At 37.4% G+C, this 25,023-nt stretch overlaps 1 protein-coding gene across 2 annotated transcripts in view; it reads left to right on the top strand.

Moving 5' to 3' along the window:
• Positions 1 to 25,023, top strand: part of PHKA1 (phosphorylase kinase regulatory subunit alpha 1) — a gene marked incomplete at both ends in the record, with an annotated part of 144,083 nt that overhangs the window by 7,103 nt on the left and 111,957 nt on the right. For both annotated transcript variants that reach the window (XM_084259310.1, XM_084259309.1), the window contains 5 exons: positions 14,071 to 14,153; positions 17,101 to 17,181; positions 20,270 to 20,368; positions 21,351 to 21,497; positions 24,241 to 24,294. In XM_084259310.1, coding sequence (XP_084115436.1) covers positions 14,071 to 14,153; positions 17,101 to 17,181; positions 20,270 to 20,368; positions 21,351 to 21,497; positions 24,241 to 24,294 — 464 coding nt within the window. The remainder of the gene's footprint in view (positions 1 to 14,070; positions 14,154 to 17,100; positions 17,182 to 20,269; positions 20,369 to 21,350; positions 21,498 to 24,240; positions 24,295 to 25,023) is intronic.

Genomic DNA, 25,023 nt, shown 5'->3' with positions numbered 1-25,023 from the left:
TAGCTCATCCTGATTAAATAAATGTACTTCTCATAATACCACATTTTTTAGATTTCAATTTCTTTATCTTCCTATCTCGTTATAGTATTCTTTGGTACTAAGGATATTCAGGATGGGAATTCCCCCAGAATATTCTTCCTCTTTTCTTGCATAAATAAATATCTGATAATAATAAAGCCTTTTCCCTCTCCTAGAGCACATAGCCTGGAAACTGAATATCCTTTTCTTGAAATTATAAACTAGCCTGCCACTTACTTCCTCTGTGAATGGTGTATGTTTTGGTTTTATTTATTTAAAAAGAATGACAGTTATAACTCAATTTCTAATATTCCTTTAATGCCAAACCTGGAGTTTTTCTACAAGGCAAACAATATTTAAATCTCTCTTATAGTTTTTCATTTTAAGCTCAGAAAGGAAGCAGAAATACACAGAGGATGTTTTTGAGAGACGTTTGCTTATTCAAGAAATGTTTGTTGAGTCCTGACTTAACGTTTGATTTTCACCCCAATGAGCTGACTCTGATAGGTACTTGGAACAAGTTAGATATTATTTGATCAGGACTTTGAAGAATACGTAGAAATTCACAAGTCAGAAAAGATAAGGGAATAGCATGACTACTATACAGAATTTTTAAAGGCATTGGTCACCAAGGTAAGACTAAACTTCTATGGTTAGAGGGTAAGATAAATCTGGAAAAACAGAAAAAGATGAAGCTAGAAAGTTAGGACTAGCTGTTAAGGACTCGTGTACCTTACTAAATAGTTTGGAGTTAAGTATATAGTTAGCAGACAGCCACTCAAGGTAGATAATCAAGAAAGTTTCAGATGATTCATTCTAGTAGCAGGAGGATAGATTGGGGGGTGGAAATTAAAATGGAAGACTAGATAGGTTACTGAAATACTTTAGGTAAGAAATGATGTTGAGCTTATGTAAGGCACTTGCCTTAAGGATGAAAAGGATAGATGTGAGAGATAATCTTCATGGAAAATTTAGCAATTCTCTGCACATTTTTGAAATCTTAAATATCTTAACTTTGGTTAAAAGGGAGGCTTTAGACAAAAGCTGACTGTAAATTATGGTATGTTAGCATGGCGAGCTCCATGTATCCTTTCCCAACAAACAGGAGGCTGACCCATATGGCACAGCAGACCTTTCCTGTCTTGCCCTCTGCTCCCCTCATCAGTGTATTTCAGTTGATTTTCCTGTTCTGTTCCCCACTCTGTCTCTGGTGAATCTCTTGATCCCCCTGCCCTTCCCACCCCATGCCTTTGGCCTATATCCCAGTTCTAGTATACATACATAAATAAAATGAATCTTTTTAAAAAAATAATCATAAATGGTAAAAATCGATTTAAAAGACTAACTGAGGAGATCACAATGGACTATGGTTGAGGACTATGGGTGCTTTGGTGGTGGGAAAACTGTAGTGACCACACTTGAGAGAAATCCCATATTGTGAAAAAACAAACAAGGGTATAAAATAATGATATGTCATTAATAAAAATAAAAATTAAAAAAAGAAAATAATATCTGAAAAAACATTTTGGATGGTGTGAGTCTCATAGTAAGTGATCAATTAACTATTAACAATAAAAATATAAGACCAACCACTTACAGTCACCAAAAATTGTTCTTAAGGGCATGTAGAAAGTGGAAAAACATTTATTCCAGGAAATTTAAATCTTGGTTAAAAACAAGTGTGAGTGTGGTGTTTGGGCCATAACCTATTTCCTTGCCCCAAGCTCAACATGACAGATGCGCCATTTGAGGTGGGTACAGCCAAGAGTACAAGACGCCCTCTTCTCCCTAGCGTCTATTCTAGGACTATAATATCTCCCTGAGATAGGCAGGTTGCCAGCATTTCTCATCCTCTACAGCTCTGAATTGCAGAAGTTCTTGTTTAGATAGGAATAGCTAAGAGGTCTGGAACTCCCTTCCTACCCTCCAGTTTTACTTTTGGCATGGAAGTTTAATGCCAGGCAGAGCAGGTCAAGAATTGTAGGGCCCAACTGCACCTGCCCCACGTTGCTAGTATTATGAGGTTTCACATTGGGAGAGGCAGGGTGAGAAGACTGAAGCTACTATTCTACCCAGCATCCTGTTTGTAAAGCAGGGAGTCTCAGTGCTGGAGAAGTGACCACAACTCACCCTGGAGCATTCACACAGAAATGTTTGCTTAGGTCAGAGGCAGGTCATAAGATCAGAAAGCTCCATAAGTCTTCCCAAAAGTACTGACTTTAATTGGAACAGAGTATGGAAAAGTGCAACCCTAAGGATACTGCACTCTCAAAAACAATGCTCATTTTTTGCTCTAAGCAATTAAGAGGAGGCTGAAGCTCAATAAAAACAATCTAAACCATAGACTAACCAGGAATGTTAACAGAACCAAGGAAAGAGAGAGCTAAAAAGACACTCCTTCGAGTTAGCAAAAGTGTCAAAGATTATCCTCAAACACAACCTGAAATGGAACTTGAATTTAATTCAATGAGACTGTGGAACAATTAATGCATTGTATAAAATCATAGAGCAATCAGCTGGCAATTAGTGGAGATTAAGAGCTGGGTATGATACAAACAGAGGCAAATACTTAATAGATGATGGAAAGAGACAGTGCCTAAAACGAAAACCACTGACTTCCTGGAGTGACAGTGTGCATGACCAAGGCTATAGCCTCTGAGGAACCAAGTCAGAGGTTGTATACTGTGGGGAAAATAGATTTCACTGAAATAGTACAGCCACGTCCTTAAACAAGTAATCAAAATCAAGTCCCAGAGAGGACGATATCAGTATCTATAAAGTTCCTACAGCATATTATCTAAAATAACCAGTTTCCAACAAAAATTTACAAGACATGCAAATAAACAGGAAAATCTGAGCCAACACGCACAAAAAAGGCAGGTAACAAAAACTGCCGTTGACAGGAAGCATTTGTTGAATTTAGAAACAAACATTTCAAAACAGTTACTATAAAATACCAAAAAAATCTAAAGACCATCATGTTTAAAGAAGAAATATATGATAAAAGTATTTCATGTTTTTTTTTTATTTCCAGTGTTTTATTTTTTATTTATTTTTATTTATTTTTGTTTTTTTAAATAATAAATTTTATTTTTATATTCCCCATACAATTGCAGCCCCCCCATTCTGACCCCAATCCCTCCCCTCCCGCCCCTGCCCCCCTACAAGTGTCTCAGGTTCATAGTTTTTTGTTTATTTTGATTTTCACTTTCTTATAGTTATTCATTTTCCTGGTCCCTTATTTAAGTTTTCTAGATTCCTGCTATGAGTGAGACCATCCGGTATTTTTCTTTTTCTTTTTGGCTTATTTCGCTGAGCATGATCCCTTCCAGCGCCATCCATGTTGCTGCAAATTGCATGAGTTTATCTTTTTTGAATGCTGAGTAATATTCCATGGTATATATGTACCACATCTTCTTGATCCAGTCATCTATTTTTGGGCATTTGGGTTGTTTCCAAAGCTTAGCTATTGTAAACAGTGCTGCTATAAACATAGGGGTGCAGGTGCTCTTTGGAATTGATGTTTCTGTGTCCTTTGGGTAAATACCTAGGAGTGGAATTGCTGGATCATATGGAAGCTCTATGTTTAGTAGGTCCAGAAATCTCCACACAGCTCTCCATAATGGTTGGACCAGTTTGCACTACCACCAACAGTGCAGAAGAGTTCCTTTTTCTCCACACCCTCGCCAACATTTGTTGTTGCTAGTTTTTTTAATATGTGCCATTCTCACTGGTGTAAGATGGTATCTCATGGTAGTTTTGATTTGCATTTCCCTGATGACAAGTGATGTTGAACATTTTTTCATATGCCTGTTGGCCATTTGCATTTCCTCTTCAGAGAAGTTTCTTTTTAGCTCTTCTGCCCATTTTTTGACTGGATTATTTTCTTTGTTGTTGTTGAGTCTCATCAGCTCTTTACAGATTTTTGTGATCAGTCCTTTATCATTAGTGTTGTGTGCAAAAATGTTCTCCCAGTTGGTGGGGTTTCTCTTTGTTTTTGTTATTGTCTCTTTTGCTGTGCAGAAGCTCTTTAATTTGATGTAGTCCCAGCTGTTTATCTTTGCCTTCACTATCACTGCTTTGGGTGATGTGTCTGTAAAGATGTCTTTGATGTGCAAATCACGTAGTGTTTCGCCTATATTTCCTTCTATATATTTTATGGTTTCAGGTCTTATGTCTAGTTCTTTAATCCATTTTGAGTTGATTTTTGTGTATGGTGTGAGGTAGTGGTCAAGCTTCATTCTTTTGCATGTAGCGACCCAGTTTTCCCAGCACCATTTATTGGACAAACTTTCTTTGCTCCAATGCATAGTCTTTGCTCCTTTGTCAAAGATTAGTTGACCATAAATCTGTGGGTTTATTTCTGGATTTTCTATTCGATTCCATTGGTCTGTATGTCTGTTCTTGTTCCAATACCATGCAGTTTTGATGATTATGGCTTTGTAGTATAGTTTGAAGTCTGGGAGTGTGATGCCTCCATTCCATTCTTTTTTTTTCAGGAGAGCTTTGGCTATTCGGGTTTTTTTGTGATTCCATATGAACTTCATCAATAATTGTTCTATTTCTTTGAAGAATGTCATTGAAATTTTGATTGGAATAGCATTGAATCTGTATATTGCTTTTGGAAGGATGGCCGTTTTAATAATGTTTATTCTTCCAATCCATGAGCAGGGGATGTCTTTCCATTTCTTTGTGTCTTCTTCTATTTCTTTTAACAGTGTTTTATAGTTTTCTTTGTGTAGGTCCTTTACCTCTTTTGTTAGATTTATTCCCAAATATTTGATTTTTTTTGTTTCAATAAAAAAAGGGATGGTTTTTTTGATTTCTTCTTCTTCAGATTTATTGTTTGTGTATAGGAAGGCTACTGACTTTTGCGTGTTGATTTTGTATCCTGCCACTTTACTGAACTGATTGATGAGTTGAATTAGTTTTTCTGTGGAGTTTTTGGGGTTCTCTATGTATATTATCATATCATCTGCAAATAGTGATAGTTTGACTTCTTCTTTTCCTATTTGGATTCCTTGGATGTCTTTCTCTTGTCTTATTGCCCTGGCTAGGACTTCCAGTATTATATTGAAAAGCAGTGGTGAGAGTGGACATCCTTGTCTTGTTCCAGATCTTAATGGAATTGCTTTCAGCTTTTCACCATTGAGAATGATACTGGCTGTTGGCTTGTCATAGATGGCCTTTATGATGTTGAGGTATGTTCCTTGTATCCCAAGAATTTCAAGGGCTTTTATCATGAATGGGTGTTGCACTTTGTCGAAAGCTTTCTCAGCATCTATTGATATTATCATATGGTTTTTATATTTCTTTTTGTTGATGTGTTGGATAACGTTGATTGATTTTCTGATGTTAAACCATCCTTGTGTCCCTGGAATGAATCCTACTTGGTCGTGGTGAATTATCTTATGGATACATTGTTGGATTCTGATAGCTAAAATTTTATTTAGGATTTTTGCATCAGTGTTCATTAGGGAGATTGGCCTGTAGTTTTCCTTTTTTGTGTTGTCCTTGTTTGGTTTTGGTATTAGTGTAATGTTGGCTTCATAGAACGTGTTTGGTATTGTCCCTTCCTTCTTAATTTTTTGGAAGAGTTTGTGAAGGATAGGCACTAATTCCTCTCTGAATGTTTGGTAGAATTCATTTGTAAATCCATCAGGTCCTGGGCTTTTGTTTTGGGGAAGGTTTTTGATTACCATTTCAATTTCGCTGCTTGTAATTGTTCTGTTTAGGTGTTCTATTTCTTCTTTATCTAGCTTTGGGTGATTGTAGAGTTGTAGGAATTTGTCCATCTCCTCTAGATTGTTGAGCTTGTTTGCATATAACTGTTCATAGTAGTTACTGATTATTCTTTTGTTTTCTGCTGTGTCCGTTGTGATTTCTCCTCTTTCATTGATGATCCTGTTTATTTGTGCTTTCTCCCTTTTTTCCTTTGTGAGCCTGGCTAGGGGTTTGTCTATTTTATTGATTTTTTCAAAGAACCAGCTCTTGGTTTCATTGATCTTTTGGATTGTTTTTTTAGTTTCAATTTCATTTATTTCTGCTTTGGTTTTTATTATTTCTTTTCTTCTACTGGTTTTAGGGTTTTTTTGTTGTTCTTTTTCTAGATCTTTGAGCTTCGAGATTAGTTTGTTTCTTTGAGTTCTTTCTTGTTTCTTCATGTGAGCTTCTATTGCTATATATTTTCCTCTTATTACTGCTTTTGCTGCATCCCATATATTTAGGATATTGGTGTCCTCCTTGTCGTTCAATTCAAAGAATTTTTTAATTTCTTCTTTGATCTCCTCATTAGTCCAGTGGTCTTCCAGTAGTGTGGTTTTTAATCTCCATGAGGTAGGAAAGTTCCTTGCCTTCTTTTTATGGTTTATTTCTAGTTTGATGCCTTCATGGTCAGAAAAGATGGTTGATATGATTTCAATCTTGGTGTATCTGTTGATGTTTGTCTTGTGCCCCAGTATGTGATCGATCCTGGAGAATGATCCGTGTGCGTTTGAGAAAAATGTGTACTCCGATTTTTGGGGGGTTTAGTGTTCTATAGATGTCTGTTAAGGCCAATGGCTCTAGGTCCTTATTTAGAGCTTTGGTTTCTTTACTTATTTTTTGTCTTGTTGATCTATCCATTGTTGATAGTGGTGTGTTGAAGTCTCCCACTACGTATGTGTTTTCTCTGATGTCTGTTTTCAGAGAGGACAACAGTTGTCTGATATATTTTGGTGCTCCTTCGTTTGGTGAGTATATGTTAATGAGTGTTATTTCTTCTTGAAGTATTGTCCCCTTGATCATAATGTAGTGACCATTGGGGTCTCTTTTTATCTTTTTGAGTTTGAAATCTGTTTTATCTGATATAAGTATATCTGTTCCTGCCTTCTTTTTTGGTCCATTTGCTTGTAGGATTGTTTTCCATCCTTTAACTTTGAGCCTATTTTTATCTTTTGTAGCTAAATGTGTTTCCTGGAGACAGCAAAAGGTTGGGTTTTGTTTCTTAATCCAGGCTGCAACTCTGTGTCTTTTTATTGAAGAGTTTAGTCCATTTACATTTAGAGTTAATATTGATATGTTAGCATCTGTATTTGCCATTGTGTTTGTCTTTCCTTTGATTTTATTTATTTATTCTTTTAATAACTTTTTTTTTTTGGCCTTCTTTCATTGTTATTCGTCCCTCTGAGGTTCTGGCTTTAGGACTCCTTGTAGTATTTTTTGGAGTGGGGGTTTAGTTGTAATGAAATTCCGGAGTTTCTGTTTGTCTGGGAAGGTCCATATTCTTTCTTCAAAGAGGAAGGAGAGCTTTGCGGGATAGAGTATTCTTGGTTGACATCTGTTTTCTTGGAGTCTGTTGACTATGTCCCTCCACTCTCTCCTTGCCCGTAGTGTTTCTTCGGAGAAGTCTGATGTCAGCCTGATTGGCTTTCCTTTGAATGTTATCTGTTTCTTCCCTCTTGCCAGCTTCATTATTTTTTCCTTGTCCTGGATTCTTGGGAGCTTTACTATTATGTGTCTTGCTGTATTTTTCCTTTCGTCGTGGAAGTTTGGTGTTCTTCTTGCTTCTTGTATATCAATTTTCAGCTCCTTCTTCACATTTGGGAAGTTCTCTTCAATTATCTCCTTGAATATTTTCTCTGTTCCTACATCTCTCTTGTCTCCTTCTGGTATTCCTATAACTCTTATATTTCCTTTCCTCATGGAGTCAGATAGTTCCCGAAGTCTTTCTTCATTCTTTTTCCTTCGTACTTCTCTTTCCTTTTCTGTTTTGGTTCTTTTTATTTCTGTGTCTTTAAGAGTACTTATTCGTTCTTCCATTTCATCTATTCTGCTTTCATTGCTTTTCCCAGAATTCTTTAGTTCTTCCATTCTTTAATTTCCTGCATTTCTTTTACTTCCCTCTTTAGGGACTCAATTTCATTCTTGTGACCATTGTTTTCCCTCTTTAGGGACTCATTTTCATTCTTCTGATCGTTGATTATTTTTCCCTTATCATTGTTTTCCTTTATGACTTCTGTCAGTTTTTTTATCACGGCAATTTTAAATTCTCTTTCTGGAAGGCTCAGAAGTTCTTCCAAGTTACTGTTGTTGCAATCTGGGGGCTGGTTTTCTTTTTGTGGTGTGCTTTTTCCCTGGGGAGTTGCTAGGTTGCGTGTGGTTCTTCTACTCCCTACTGTCTGTTTTATAATTTGCCGTATGCGTTGGGACACTGTGTTGTTGGGACTGGCCGGCATCTTGGGTGAGCTTCTCTGCTCCCCTCTGGTTCCTCCAGGAGCCATATGTCAGTTTCAAGCAGTCTTTACTGGAGAAAGGTCCCTGTTCTAAAATGCCGATGTGGGGACACACTCCCCTGTGCGCCTGGTCTGCCCCGGTGGTGGGTTCCTGCTCCCCCTCTGGGCTTGGACTGCAGGCCAGAGGGGGTCTGGCTTGGGCGAACTTCCCCGCCACCTCTGGCTCCTGAGGAAGCCTTCTGCAGGTAGTCTTTACTGAAGAAATGTCCCTTTTCTAAAATGGTGATGTGGGACACACTCCTTGCGCGTCCGGTCTCAGGCACACTCTTCTGCGCGCCTGGTCTGCCCTGGCTGTGGGTGCTCACTCCCCCTGTGGGCTCAGACTACTGGTTGGAAGGGGCCCGGCGTGGGCTAACTCCCCAGCTGGCCACTGGCTCCTCCAGGAGCCTCTGCTGGTTTCACGTCGCTAGGTGGCGCCAGAGATCTCTCCTAGTGCCCTTGGGGAGCTGATTTTCCACCCCGTGGGACAGGAAACAGAGCGGGAATGGTAGGGTAAACCTCAACGGCTTTTGGGTGCTGTGTCAGCCTTGTGCCCCACCGTCGTGGAGAACCCACGCCCAAAATTTCGTGCCCCGGGTCTCAGTTCCAAAGCCCTCAGGTCCAGGACGTAGGCTGTAGCCCAGTTCAGTGGCGCGGGAATGGCGCCTTTTGAATCCCGCTCCCGTGCCTGGGCGCCTGGTTCCTGCTCACTCAGTGAGGGCCTCCGCGCCTCTCCCCGCAAGCCTAGATCACAGGCGCGGGGTCCTGGGCAGCTGCGATCCGGATCCGCATTTGCTTTTCAACCGCACTGCTTTTCCGCGCGATCCCGATTCCGATCTGTGCCGCTTTTCCGTGCAATCCCGATCCCGATCCGCGTTTGCTTACCGGGCGGCCCAGGGCTGTGTGCTGGTGCTGGTCTCCTCCTAGGGTGGGCTCTCTTTAATGGCGCCTGGAGCTCACCTCCGCGGCAAATCCTGCAGGATTCTCCACAGCTCCCGTTCACGGGGTGTGGTGGCTGAAATAGTTCCTTTCCACTCACAGTCCCGCTTGCTGCGTAGTTTGCTCTTGTTGGTCGTTTTAGTTTGTTTTTTTTTTTTTTCCCTCCTCTCTGCTGGTCAGAGAGTGTCGACTTTGTGGGCATGGGAGGGGAGCAGGGTTCTGCGCTTTCCTCCCTTCTGGTCCTCTTTTATGGCAACTTTCTTCTTTGGGCAGTTTGCTGGAGTCACCCGTTTATCTTCCGTGTCCCATTTCTCACTGGGACCTGCCGCTTTTCCTCCCTATTAACTTTTTTTAATGGGAGATCTTACTCGCAGCGTCTCCTCGCCGCCATGTTGCTCCCAGTATTTCATGTTTTTATGAGTATGAATAAAGATATAAAAATGAGCCTAATGGAAATTCTGAAGCTGAAAAGTATAGTAACTAAAATGAGAAATTCACTAGAGTCTCAATAGATTTGAGCTGACAAGAAGAATCAGCACACTTGAAGATAAATCAGTAGAGATTATGTAGTCTGAAGAACAGAGAGAAGAAAAATAACAAAAATGAATAGAATCTGAGAGAAATATAGGATACCATTTAGAGCAGCAACTCATGAATAGTGAGAGTACCTAAAGGATAGTAAGGAGCAGAGAATATTTTCATTTAAAGAAATAATGGCTGAAAACATCATATGTGATAAGAAATATTAATCTACATATCTCAGAAGCTCAGTGATCTCCCATGATTTCTGGGTGTGGGTAAACAGATCAACATCCAAATACATTACAGTAAAAATGTTAAAAGCCCCAAACAAACAGAACATCTTCAGCAATGTGACAAAAATTATTTGTCACATATAAGGGAACCCTAATAATATTATCAGCTAATTCCTCTTCAGAAAAAAGGGAGGCCAGCAGGTAGTGGAATGATGTATAGAAAGGGCTGAAAAAGAATAGCTGTTAACCAAAAATCTTATATACAGCAAAACTTTGTTTCAAAAAAATGAAGTAAAATAAACATATCCCCAGATAAATATAAAACAGAGAATCTGTTGCTTATAGGCCTACCTAATGAGAATTATTAAAAGTTCTTCGAACTGTAATCAGGTGACCCTGGATTGTGATTTGAATCCACACACACAAAAACAGGCCACTGGTAAAATTAACTGTAAAATACAATATAGTTGCCTATTCTTTTTTATCTTAACTGATATAAAAATCAATTGTATAAAACAAAAATTGTATTTATAGTATGTAAAAATATAATATATTTAATAATAACAGAACTAAGGAGGTGGTTTGAAGCAAGCTATGTTGAATTAAGCAAATGATGCCAGATGGTAACTCAATCCACAGAAACAAATGGAGAGAACCAGAAAAGGTTATTTTAGAAGGTTAATATAAGAAATATAAATTTATAATTTCTCTTCACTCAACTTCTTTAAAAGACAAAGTTGTGTAAAGCAATAATTGGATTGTTGAGTTGGTAACATATATACATAAAAAGGATTAAAAAGATATTTTCACAGCAACCATAAGAAAGCTAGATTAGTTAAACCATCTCACTAAAAATAGACCTTAAAATAAAAACTTACTAATATCGAAGAGCGGCATTTTAGAATAATTTAAGGTTCAGTTCATCAGGAAGGTATAACAATTAAATACATAACGAATACACTAAAGAAAAGCAGGCAGAATTGATGGTAGAATTCGACAATTTAACAATAGTCAGAGACTTCAATACCCTAATTTCAGTAATGCATAGAAGTAGACAGAAGATCAGCAAGCAAATAGAAAGCTTAAACCAACTAGACACCTCTATAGAATGCTTCATCCAACAACAGGATAGACGTTCTTCCCAAATATATATGAGGTATTTTCTAATATACACTGTATTGTAGGACATAAAATAAGTCTCAATACATTTAAAAGGATTAAAATCACAAAGCCATCTTCTGTGTTGAAAATAGAATGTTATTTGAAATCAGTAACAAAAAAATTGGGAAACTTAAAACTGTGGAAATTAAACAACACAGTCCTAAATAACCAGTGTGTTACAAAAGAACAATCACAAAAGAAATTAGAAAAACTTTGAACTGAAGGGAAAGGAATATACATTATACCAAAACTCAGGGAGGCAGGAGATACAGTGATTAGAGATAGAGTTTATAGCTTTAAATACCTATATTTAGAAAAGAACGACCTAAGATCTATAATTTAACCTTGCACCTTAAGACATGGGAAAAAGAAGAGAAAATTAAAGTCAAAGTGTGCTGAAAGAATGAAATAGTAAACATTGTAACAGAGATTAATGAAACAGAGAGAAACAATAGAGGATACCCACAAGCCCAAAAGTTTATGCCTTAAAAAGATCGACGAAGTCAACAAACCTTTAGTTAGACTGACCAAGAGCAAAAGGGAGGACTCAAATTACAAAAATCAGGAATAAAAGAGGGAACATCAGGTAGAACTTTACAGAAATAAAAATAATTAATACTGTAAACAACTTTAACAACAAACTAGATAACTTTGATAAACAAATTCCTAGAAAGATACAAACTACTGAATCTTAAGCAGTCCAGGAAATTTGAATAGAACTATCATAATTAAAGATAATATAAAGATAAAAGAGTTATATAAAATTCTCACAAAGAAAAACCCAAGCCAAGATAGCTTCACTGATAAATTCTACCAAAAATTTAAAGAACTAAGACCATTTTTTCACAAATGCTTCAAAAAAAGCAGAAGAGGAAGTAACGTAAAGACATTGTACTAAAACCAGACAAAGTTACATCATTAGGAAGCTACAGACCACTAGCTACCTCTTATGAATATGTATTATAAAATCTTCAACAAAATACTAGCAAACTAATTCCAACAATATATAAAAAAGAATTTAACATCATGACAAAGTAATACCCCAAGAATCCAAAGTTGATTTAACATTAGAAAATCAATTACAATACATGATGTCAGTGGAATAAAAGACAGATCCAGTCATCTCACTAGATACTGAGAAAGCATTGGACAAATCCAATGCCTTTTCATGATAAAAATGCTGAACAAATAGGAAATAGAACTTAGTCAATCTGATAAAGAGCATCTATAAAATGCATAGCTTGCATCATATTTAATGGTGAAAAAAATAAATGTTTTCTCCCTAAGATCAGAACTAGACAAGGATATTAACTCTCACCAGTTGTATTTAAAATTGTACTGGAAGTTTTAGCTAGAGCAAATAGGCAATAAACATAAATTTAAAATATCAGATAAAGGAAGAAGTTTACCCCTCCATTTGTAGATGATAAGGTTTTATATATAGAAATCCCAAGGAGTTCACTTAAAAGCTAAACCAAACTCAGGAAGGTAACTGGATAAAGGAAAATATGCACAAATCAATCATATATTTATACATTAGAAATGAATACGCCAAAGATGAAATTAAGAAAATAATTCACATGACAATAGCATAAAAAATGAAATACTGAAGAATAAATTTAACAAAAGTAATATAAAACAAATTAGATAACTTCAACGAAATAGAGAAATCCCTAGAAAGACACAAACTACTAAATCTTATAAAGTTATAAAACTCGAAAAATTAAAGAAGTAAATAAAAAGACATCCTATATTCATGGATTGAAATACTTAAGATGACAACATTTCCCAAATTGGTTTATAGATAAAATGCATTTCCTATCAAAATTCCAGATGTCTTTGCATAATTGAAAGGTGATCCTAAAATGTGACTGGACCTCCAAAGGACCCAGAATAACCAAAATAATTTTGAGTAAGAACAAAATTGGAGGGCTTACACTTCCTGATTTAGAAACTCACTTCAGATCTGCAGTAATGAAGACTGTGTGCTGCTGGCATAAGAATAGACATATGGGGCAGCAGAATAGAATTCAGAGTCCAAAAATAAACCATCAAATTATGGTCAATTGATTTTTGACTTGGGCACCAAGATAATTCATTGGGGGAAATGAATAGTCTTCTCAATGGGAAAACTGGATATTCACATGCTAAAGAATGAAATTAGATTGCTTCCTCACACTATGAAGAAAAATTAAATCAAAATTAATCTTGGACCTAGGTGTAAAAGGGAAAACTAAAGAAGAGATTCTGTATTAATCTGCTAGGGTTGCCAAAACAGAATATAGAATGAGTGGCTTACACAGCAGAAATTTATTTTCTCACACTTCTGGAGGTTAGTAGTCCATGATCAAGGTGTTGGCAGGGCTAGTTTCTGGTAAGAGCTTTTTTGGGGGCTTATAGACAGCCACCTTCTCTGCTGTGTCCTCACATGGCTTCTTCTCAATATGTATACTCCTGGTATCTCTTATAAGCACACTAGTCCTATCATTGTAGGGCCCCATCCTCATCATCTCATTTATATTTAATTTCTTCCTTATTGGCCCTCTCTCCAAATATAATCACACTGGGGACTTGGGGCTTCAATGTATGAATTTTGGAGAGACATATTTGAGTTCAGAATACTTAAGAGGAAAATATAAGACTGATTCTTCCTGACCTCAGATTAGACAAAGCCCTGTTAGATCACACCAAAAATCTAAGTAACTAAAGAAAAAATAGTCAAATTGGAATTTTATTTACTTGCTAAAAAAATATGTGGGTTATCTCACTTAGTTGAAGTCTAGCCTAGGACTGATTTGTGGTCTTGATTTTATGGTTTAAGAATCAAAGTGCCTTTCATCATTCCTAAGCAGGATAAGATAACTTGGGAGTAGTGGGGTTAGCTAGTCACTCTGTCTATAAAGCCCTTAGTGATTACTGTATATCTTTATTCTCTCTTTCCTCAGGACTTCATATCATCCACAGTCTAGATGAAGTCACTTTCATACAGAACCTTGTGTTTTACATTGAATCTGCATATAAAACTGCTGTAAGTACTCGTTTTGGTCAGACATGCAGTGTTTTTGAAATACTGGGCAAACTTTCCTTCTCTTAATGCTGCCCCTCATAGTGCACCAGTCTATAAGGCTTCTGGCAGAAATTTCCTTCAGCCTCTTTCTTTACTAAGTTCTGTCATTCTCTGGCTCCCCCCATGGAGTTAAAGAAGCAATAGAATCAAGATACTATGTTTTAATTTCTTTCAAACTTTTTAATATCTCATGATTATGTATTTGGCAACTTGGGACTAAACTGTTATGATATTTTAATGGTTTATTGTCTTAAGAGGGAACAAGATGGCTAGGGAGTATTATGGGCCAGTTAACTATTTAGAAGCAAAATTTATTTCTGTGTTTAATTTTATCTATAGACATTGATCAGTACTTGCTATAGTTACTTTTAACAAATAGAGTTTTTTTTTTTTTACAATTACCATATGAGGTAGATTTATAGTAAATCAAATATTTAACATCTTCCCTGTCAGAGATACTGTCTTTTATTGTATGGTGATCATTGAACTGAAAATGGCGGTAATAAATCCTACAGGTTTTTTTAAGTTGTTTTACATAGAAGGGTAAATCTGGAACCTGTTTCTCTGTATTTTTCAGAAGAATAGGTCTAACATAGACATATTTGATTTAAAAAGACTTTTTTTTGTTGTTGTTGCTGATTGCTTTACCTTCTGGTACTATTGGTCTGCTGAGCCCAGGATACAATTCAGGGTTCTCTGATCTCTCCCTTTCAGCCAAGGGTTGCAAGCAGTAGAATTAATGCTATTTGTACTTTCTCATACGCTAGTCTTTGCTGCACAAACCAGGATTTATGCAAGGTTTGGGAGCAGGTGGGGCTAGCATGCAATCAACATGGCTTATCTTCCTAAAGTTTTGCTTTAACTCAAATATTTTACATGGGAAGTAATTTAAGGTAGATACAGTAATAAATATAGGTAGGTGGGTGGGCCAGTGTGTGTACATATGCATAAAAGTGCATCCGTGCATGCATGCATGTGCACATGTGTGTATTTCTGTATTTCCAAGTTCTAGTCAGTGAGAGGGCCTAGAATCAATAGCGCTACAGTGACAATGAGCACCACTGCCCAAGTTTTGGAGTCTAAATATCATTCTTTAATTAAAGAAACCAGGGTTCCTTATAGATGTGGTTGATTCTAGGGCAGGGCAGGGAATATACAAGATGAGACTGTAGCATTTTGTAGTGCCAAAAATTGAAGAAGTGCTCAAAAAAGAGAGGAGCATGGCAGAAAGGCACAGGAGCCAACCTGTAAGAACTCCCAATAGTTAAAACTGGAGCAATTTGAACAAACAAAATAAATAATGAGCATTTTCTTATAACCCAGGGAATAATTTTAATGTCAAGTTTATACTGGTTACGAATGAATGAATGTGAAGGGGTAGCTTTTCCTTAGAGAAGAGTTATAGTTAAAGACTAGAGATAGTGAAAGAACTAGAAAATCACCATTGAAATAACCCTGTCACGATTATCAGGCATGTTCCACTAATGGATGCTAAATTACTGGGTGGATGTTTAAAGAGAAACGTATTTGCATAGTAATTAAGTATCTCCCTCAAAATATTTAATAATTATGAGTGAAAATAGTAATAGTAGAATGGAGAAATCCTGCAGATACTGCCTTAACTAAGTGATGAAGGATAACATCAGAAATATGGTTCAGGATAATGTGATTAATAAGGAAAAAAATGACTAGAATTTGAATGAAAATACCAATTAAAATTTTCAGGATTCTTGAGCAAAGCATTCAGAAAATATACTGCCATTTTCTGTAAGGTTCTGCATGGTCTATATTTTGGCTTAAATGAATTAGGCATTTAAAATGATTGACTTATGTTTTATTTTGCTTTTTATAAAATTAAAAAAAAAAGACATACTAACATCAGGTATCCCCTGATATACAGTGAGGACACAGCATAATATCTGTAGTATTCTTGTCAAAAATACATAGTTTTGACTGAATCAAAAGACAAGCAAACCTAAAATGAGGGAAAATCTATAGACTATTTGACCTCTAATCTTCAAAAAGTGTTAAGGTCATAAAAGATAAGACTTGAATAACCGGGAGCGATATGGAGGCATGACAAATAGAGTGTGGTACTTTGGATCCGGTCTAGAATATAAAAAAAGCAATTAATAGAAAAACTGAAATAATAATAAAATCCACAGTTTGGGTATTAGAGGTCTACTGATACTAATTTCTTAGCTCTGACCACTATACTATAGTTATTGTCAGATGGTAACCTTAGGGGAAGTTGATTAAAAGGTGTACAGGGACTTTGTACTATTTTTGTAACTTCTTTGCAAGTCTAAATTTATTTCAAGATTAAAAGTAATTTATGTGTTGTCTTTATATTATCAAGGGACTATACAGAGCTATGGTTAAGAGTGTAGGCTTTGCAGTAAAAGTAATTGGACTCTAATCTTAGCTCTGTCATTAGCTATGTGACCTCAGTTTCATCATCTGTAAAATGTAAGGATTACGGCAGATAATAGTGTAAAAAGTACAGATGTTAATGCATGGTATATTGTCGGTGTCATTAGAGAGTAAAATTAGTTTAAGATCAAATACTGAAGTGCCTATATTTAGGCTCCAGTTTGCAATATCCCTGAGTGTCTGCTTTGATGAAAACTTTTGAGCAGCACTTCTCTAGGGGGACTGAGTTAGTGCTTAGTCCTGATCACCTGTCAAGGAGTCTTCCAATTTCTTGAGTCCCCAATAGAATTTAAAACTGCTGAACCTACAGGGGCTATAACCCCCTCATTGGCATCTCCCTTAATAAGCATTGTGAGTACATATTTACATATGTGGCACATTAGCTACTATGTGTGCCTTTTATTCCAGAGTTCTGCATCTAGTTAGCATTTTTTACTAGTGAATTGCTAATAGTAGGTTGGTTATTTTGTGCTAGGACTTTGGGATCTGGGAGCGTGGAGACAAGACCAACCAAGGGATCTCAGAATTGAATGCCAGTTCAGTCGGAATGGCAAAGGTAATTTTTTCCTTATTTGTACCAGGTACGGGATAAGAATTCTGGCATATCTTTGTTGTAGATAGAGACTTAACATGCACCATTATCAAATTCATTGTTCTTATAAACCACAGGCAAAATTCAGTTTCTCCAATATAACATGGATATATATGTGAAAAATTCTTCCATAAGCTCCAGATGTGACTATCCAGCTGCTTTTGTAACACCTCTATGTATTCTATAAGAACCTCAAATAACATCTTAAACCAAACTCATCATTCCTACAATTACAAAAAAAAAAAAAAACCATCAAAAGAAAGAACTTACTCCAGATGACAAAGCTTGATATGAGGGAACCATATCTCAATTCTCTGCCCACCCCCCACTCTCCTTCATTCCCGGTATCATTATCATCGTATCATCGTCATCATTATTTGCTTTCTGCTTGGTCCATCTTTTCCTTCCCACTGCTACTGCCTTAATTCCAGCTTTTGTCTTTTCTGGGGGAAAAAGGAAGGCATGAAGTAAGATAGCAGGAATAGAATCAAACATAGCCATTGCAATGATAAATGTTAGTGACTTAATTTAAGCCTCTCCCACCGAAAGGCAAGGACACAAATTGATTTTTAAAAAGAAAAAAGGATCCATTTGTAATATTCTGAGAAACCTCCATACTATTTTCCAGAGGGACTGAACAAGTCTACATTCCTTTTTTTCTACACCCTTGCCAGCTCTTGCTCTTTCTGGTCTTTTTGATATGAATCGTTCTCACTGGTGTTAAGTGGAATCTCACTGTGGTTTTGATTTTCATTTCCCTGGTGATATGTGATGATGAGTAATTTTTCATGTGCCTATTTGCCATCTGTATGTCTTCTTTGGAGAAGAGTCTAGTTAGATTTTCTGCCCCTTTTTTTAAATTGGGTTATTTATTTTGTTTTTGTTGATTTGTGTGAGTTCCTTGTAGATCTTGGATATCAACCCTTTGTCACATATATGGTAGGCAAATATTTCCTTCCATTCAGTATAGTGTCTTTTCATTTTAAGTTTCTTTCAGTATGCAGAAGCTTTTCAGTTTTATGTAGTCCCAATTGTTTATATTCTCTTTTGTTTTTCTTGCTGTTGGATATGAATCTACCATATGATCCAGCAGTTCCACTCCTAGGTGTTGACCCACAGAATGCAAAATCACTAATTCAAAGGGATAGCTACACTCCTGTGTACATTGCAGCACTTTTTACAATAGCCAAGTTATGGAAACAACATAGATACCCAAAGACAGATGAGTGGATTCAGAAAATGTGGAAATATTCTTCAGCTATCAAAAAAGATAAACTCTTTCCACTTATGGCAACATGAATGTGATTACTAAGTGACATAAGTCAGAAGGAGAAAGACAAATACCTGATGGTAGTTGTATATGTATATGTAGCATGTAGAAATACAAAACAAAGAGTCAGATAAAGCCAAACCAATTATAAACTCTAGAAATCTGACTGTAGAACTGATGCTACTAGAAGGGGAGGAAGAGAACAAAGTGGGGAGGGTGCTCAGTGGACTGTGGGGAAGGACTGTGGGTGAATTGGTGGTGGGTGTGGTGTGGTAACATACACCTGAAGGGTGCGATCCTATACATCTAAATCATATGCAGCATTGTAAACCAATGTTGCCTCACTTTAAAAAAAAAGGAAGAAAGGAAGGCAAGAAGGCGGGAGGAGAAGAGGGAGGCAGGGGGTAGATAAAGAAGAAAGGAGGGAAATCCTGGAGTTGAGAAGTATACTGAATGAAGTGAAAAATTGAGTAAAGGGCTCATTAATAAATCTGAATAAGTAGAAGAAAGAATGAGTCTACTTAAGATAGGTAAATTGAGATTGTACAATATGATGAATAGAGAGAAAATAAGAAAAAAAGGACAGAGACTCAGTGACCTTGGAGACACTATTTAATCAATAAGCATACATACATGTATGTGAGTTCCAGAGGAAGAGTGAAAAGAAATAAATTATTTGGAGAAATAACGGCATAAAACCTCTCAAACTGAGGGAAACATTAATCTAAAAAAATCGCATAAGGGTATTTTTCACTTAAAGTTTCTTGTAGAATGAAAGCAGATATTAGTCATATAAAATTTAAGTGACAGGTATTATTGACATAACTATAGTTATTATGCCAATTATGTGTGATGGTGACCTATATGAATATATGCTCATTGTTCAGGGTCAAGTTTAAGAATATCAGAAACTCGGGTCTCCCTGGTGGTGCAGGGGGTTAAGCACCGCACTATGAAGCAATCCACAGCCTCTGCAGCTGGAGTTCGATCCCTGGCTGGCCAGGGAGAAAGTCACATGGTGAAGCAGACCTCTCCTGTCTTGCCCTCTGCTCCCCTCAGCAGTGTATTTCAGTCAGTTTGCTTATTCTGTTCCCCACTCTGTCTCTGGTGAATCCTCTCCCCCCAATCCCCTGCATCTCTGGCCTGTACCCCAGCTCTTGTATGCATGAAGAAATCTTAAAAAAAAGAATATCAGAAACTCCACTCCTAAGCATCTATCCAAAAAATTCAAAAACACTAATTTGAAAGGAAACTTGCACTCCCATGTTTATTGCAGCTCTATTTACTATATATTGCAGGGCTACAGAAACAACCTTAGTGCCCCAGAACATATCGGTGGATCAAGATGTGGTATCTGTAGACGGTGGAATACTAGTCAGCAGTCAAAAAAATAAACTCATGCCATATGGAGAAACAAGGATGGAGCTAGAAGGGATAATGCTAAGTGAAATAAGTCAGAAGGAGAAAGATAAATACAAGGTGGTGTCACTAATATGTACAGTATAAAGTAGTAAATTAATAGAAAAAGACAAGCTGAAAAACTAACCCTGCATTCCTGACTACAGAACTGAAGCACCAAGGGAAGGAATGTAGCACAGTGGTCTGTGGTGGTAGAATATGGGTGAGTTGGTGGTGGGTTCACTGCAGTGGTAATCACCTGATGTGGTAACCCAATATTGCCTCAGTTAAAAATAATTAATTTTAAAGAAGATACTGGGATATAGGGAGGAGAAAATGTATATCTAATGCTGAAGTTGTCCTTTTTGTCCTTATCCACCATAGGCAGCTCTAGAAGCATTAGATGAACTGGACCTGTTTGGTGTGAAAGGTGGGCCTCAATCAGTTATCCATGTCCTGTCAGATGAAGTACAGCACTGCCAGGTAAGAGAATAATGGACCACATTATAGAAAGTTTTACTCTTACCCTCACTCAGACTTAACATTGGCTTCCTAAATAAAAGTACATGGTCTGATGTATAACATGGTCTGATGTACATGGTCTGTAAAAGTACAGAGGTCTGCTTCACCATGTGGGTTTCTCCCTGGCTGGCTGGGGATCGAACTTGTGCTGCAGAGGCTGCAGGTTGCTTCATTTGCCAAAATGTCTCATTAAGCATACTTTATGGGCATAAACTTAATATAGTATGGACTAGAATATAGATCATAGTCCTGTTCTGTCACCCAGGGTTACAAAGGGATCCCATATTAGTATATGGATTCTCCACTGTTGCCTACGGACTCTGCTCTGGAGTATTTTCTTTTCTAAATATACCAAGAGAACAAGTGGTTCTAAAACATTCTCCTGTCCCCAAGTGTCTCTATGGTTAGATGTTTGTATTTTAGAATAGTTAAGTGGTAAATATTTATCTTCAGTTTTGTTTGGTGTTATTCTATATTAAAAAAATTAGGTTTTTTCTAATTGGCTTTTCTCCTGTTCTCTAAACCCTGATTAGATGCCCATAGTGTCCTGAATATAAACTTACTTTTTTAATTAGAAAATGTAAAACTTTCCATGGAAATGATAAATGTTGGGGATAGAGCACATCTTGTTTCTCAGCAGCTACATTTTCTTTTAACTTAAATAATTTCGAATGGAGCAACAGGATTATGGTGGGATAATGTTAGACAATTCTTCATCTCCTTAGCAGCTTTTCAAGGGTCAGGATGGGGAAACCTTGAGAGCCAGATTAAGATGTGGGATGTTTCACAGAAATAGCTAGTTTTCTAAGCTCTCACTATTGAATAATATTTAGATTTTTCTATGAATGATCATCTTCCACATAAATCTTTTGAAATTAAAGTTGTTAGTTTTATAACCCCAAGTTATTTACTAATGTGCCACATTTGACTTCCTTTCTTTTAGTCTATCCTTAATTCAATACTCCCCCGGGCTTCAACATCCAAAGAGGTTGATGCTAGTCTACTTTCAGTTATTTCCTTCCCAGCCTTCGCAGTAGAGGATAGCCAGTTGGTGGAGCTCACAAAACAGGAAATCATCACCAAGCTTCAGGTATGTGTAGATGTACCTTTTCTTTAGGGCTGTTTTGTTAAGGGGAAACTGTTATCTTTTGGGACTTTGGTATGGCCCATGTCAGTGATTTATCCGATTGATCAGGGTTAACATCACTAGTAATAAGACATACTGACATCTTGTATCCCCTGATGTGGTGCACTAAGAAGGTCATGGCACCTCCCCAATAATGCTTAACCTCAATCTAATCATGAGAAAAAGTCAGACCAAGCCAAATTATGTAAAAAAATGGACAGAAGCGCTAAACAGGTACTTCTTCAACGAAGACATAAGGACAGCAAAAAGGCACATGAAAAAAATGTTCATCATCACTTATTACCAGAGAAATGCAAATAAAGACCACGATGAGATAACACCTCACACTAATGAGAATGGCCCATATTAGGAAGACCAGAAACAAATGCTGCCAAGGATGTGGAGAAAAGGGAACCCTCCTACACTGCTGGTGGGGATGCAGACTGGTTCAGCCCCTATGGAAAGCAGTTTGGAGGTATCTCTAAAGATTAAAAATGGATCTGCCATATAACCCAGTAATTCCACCATTAGGTATCTACCCCCAAAATTAAAAAATACTAATTTTCAGGCCTCGCCGGAGGCGCAGCGGTTGAGCACTGTGTTGCGGAGCTGCCCACAGCCTCTAGAGTGCCAGTTTGATCCCCGGCCACCGGGCGAGGGTCCCACATGGTGCGCAGACCTCTCCTGCCACCCCGCTGCTCCCCTCAGCAGTGTACTTCATCAGTCTGCCTGCTCTGTTCCCTTCTCTGACTCTGGTGAATTCTCTCACCCTCCCGCACTTCTGACTGTACCCAGTGCTTGTATAAATAAATAAATCTTTAAAAAAAATGACATATACCTTAAAAAAATACTAATTTTCACCCCCATGTTTGTTGCAGCACTCTTTGCTATAGCTAAATTATGGAAATAAACTAAGTGCCCCAAAATAGATGAGTGAATCAAGAAGATGTGATATATATACACCATAGAATATTGCTCAGTTATCAAAAAAGATAAACTCATGCCATTTTCAGCAACATAGGTGGAGCTGGAAGGAATAATGCTGAGTGAAGTAAGTCAGAAGGAGAAAGATAAATACTGGATGGTGTCATTTATATTTGGAATATAGAGAAACCAAACAAAGGGTCAGATGAAGACAAGCTTAAAAACTAACCCTTGGAAACGAACTATAGAACTAAAGCATCCATGGAGGGGTGGGGAAAGGGTGAGAAAAAAGAGGAAAGGGAGCACAATGTACTGTGTTGGTGGAGTATGGGTAATTTGGTGGTGGATGCACTATGGTGGCAGTCACAGGGAAGGAGGGGTCATATACTTCCAAAATACCAACAATAATGTAAGTCAATATTACCTTAATTTTAAAAAAATGAGTTAATTTGAAGAAAATACAAAAAGAAAATAAACAGAAGATAACAAATTGAGGGACATTCTATAAAATATCTGACACTTGTAATGTGTCAAGGTGGGGGAAAAAAAGAAAGACTGAAGATTTTCACAGACTGGAAGAGACTAAGGAGACATGACAATTAATGTCAATAGTTCCTGAAGTGATTACTGGAATACTGAAGTGAATACTGGAATAAAGCCATTAGTGGAAAAACTAATGAAATTCAGATAAGTTTTGTACTTTGATTAATAGCATCTTACGAAAGTAATTTTTTTTTTAGTTTTGATAAATGATCTATAGCTATGTAAGATTTAATATAAAGGGACCTGGATTGAAAGATGTACATGGACTTTGCACTGTGTTTGTAGCTCTTCTGAAAGTCTCAAATTACTTTAATTATAAAAATATTTTCTGTTTTAAAAATCTCTCGTCGCTTAAGAGTGGTGTGAGCAAGATGACACAGATTTAATAGTCAGATTGTCGTAAATTTACTTACCTTATGGTAGAAAGCTATAGAGAGATTGATATTAGGAACTTGGCTTTAGGAAAGAGCCTGTAATTACCCTCACTAGAAATCACATTGCTGAAATCAGTTTCTGGTGCTGGCTGATTTTAGGTTTTATTTTTCTTATTGTTGCATTTTAAGTATGGTGTCTGTATTGGTTTTTTTTTTTAAGATTTATTTATTCATACAAGCACTGGATACAGTCAGAAGTGTGGGAGGGTGAGAGAATTCACCAGAGCCAGAGCGGGGAACAGAACAGGCAGACTGACGAAATACACTGCTGAGGGGAGTAGTGGTCATGGCAGGAGAGGTCTGCGCGCCACGTGGGACCCTTGCTGGTGGCCGGGGATTGAACCTGCGCTGCAGAGGCTGCGGGCAGCTTCGCAGCCCAGTGTTCAACTGCTGTGCCACCAGGGGAGGCCCCTTTTTAAAAAATTTATTTATTTATTTATTTATTTATACAAGAATGGGGGGACAGACCAGATGCGTGGGAGGGTGAGAGGATTCACCAGAGACAGAACAGGGAACAGAACAGGCAGACTGACAGAATACACTGTTGAGGGGAGCAGTGGGCATGACAGGAGAGGTTTGCCGCACCATTTGGGACCCTCGCCAGCCAGCCGGGATCGAACCAGTGCTGCAGAGGCTATGGACAGCTTCACAGCGCGGCGCTCAACCTCCTGCGCCACCAGGGGAGGCCCTGGTGTCTGTATTGTTAACAGATTGGTCTATGTAGCTCTTGCAAAGGATATATTTCTGATTAATTACATGGACATACAAATGTACAATCTTCTAACTGTTTTCCTCTATGATCCTAGGGTCGTTATGGTTGTTGTCGCTTTCTCCGAGATGGATATAAAACTCCTAAAGAGGTAGGTTTCTTTTCCCCAAATTAGCCCAAGGTAGAATGGCCACTGCTATATGCAGTCTCATTCAGAGAAAAATCCTTACCTCACTGCTGTTACTTATAATAATCACTAAATAGGGTAACAGTGCTTGATTTTTGCTACATATATTGGCTTTGGTTGCCAAGATCTGTTTTGAGCCTTTTTGGGTGACATGAAATAGAGGAAGATGCAGTGCTAGCTCTTGCACTTGGTTAGCTTCAGGAGAGAGCTAATGATGGATGCTGAAATCAGTGGATTAAAGTTTAAGTAGAACATAATACTTGGATAGTATCAAAGTATCTCACCTTGAAATGTTTAATAATTGCAAAGGGAAAAAGTAGATCTTTCGGGGCCCCCTTTCACTTTTTGCAGCTAGTTCTTTCTAAACAGTACTTAATCTTAAAGAGTTAGTTTCCTTTTGTTCCACTTGTCAAAAGTTCTCCTTGGAAATATCAATGAAGGAAGAAGAGGTTATGTTATAGGGAGATCAACAATCAGAAGCTCTTTTGTTGGCAGTGCAAACATCATTTCAGATTTAGGTTTGCTGGTCAAAAGCCATTGTAGTTTTTTTTTTTTTTTTTTAATAATTGAGCTCAAACACTTCTGGTTGGCTTTCTCCCTTCTACTTGATCATCTCTGAATTTGACGGCTACCCCTACAGATCTATTAATGTTATGCTCTGAAACGTCACAGTGATCAACACAATGGCTTTTT

Source organism: Talpa europaea (genome assembly GCF_964194135.1).
Source record: "Talpa europaea genome assembly, chromosome: X".
Lineage (NCBI taxonomy): Eukaryota > Metazoa > Chordata > Mammalia > Eulipotyphla > Talpidae > Talpa > Talpa europaea.
Note: the sequence above shows the minus strand (reverse complement) of the source record. Positions and strands in the feature narration are given on the sequence as shown.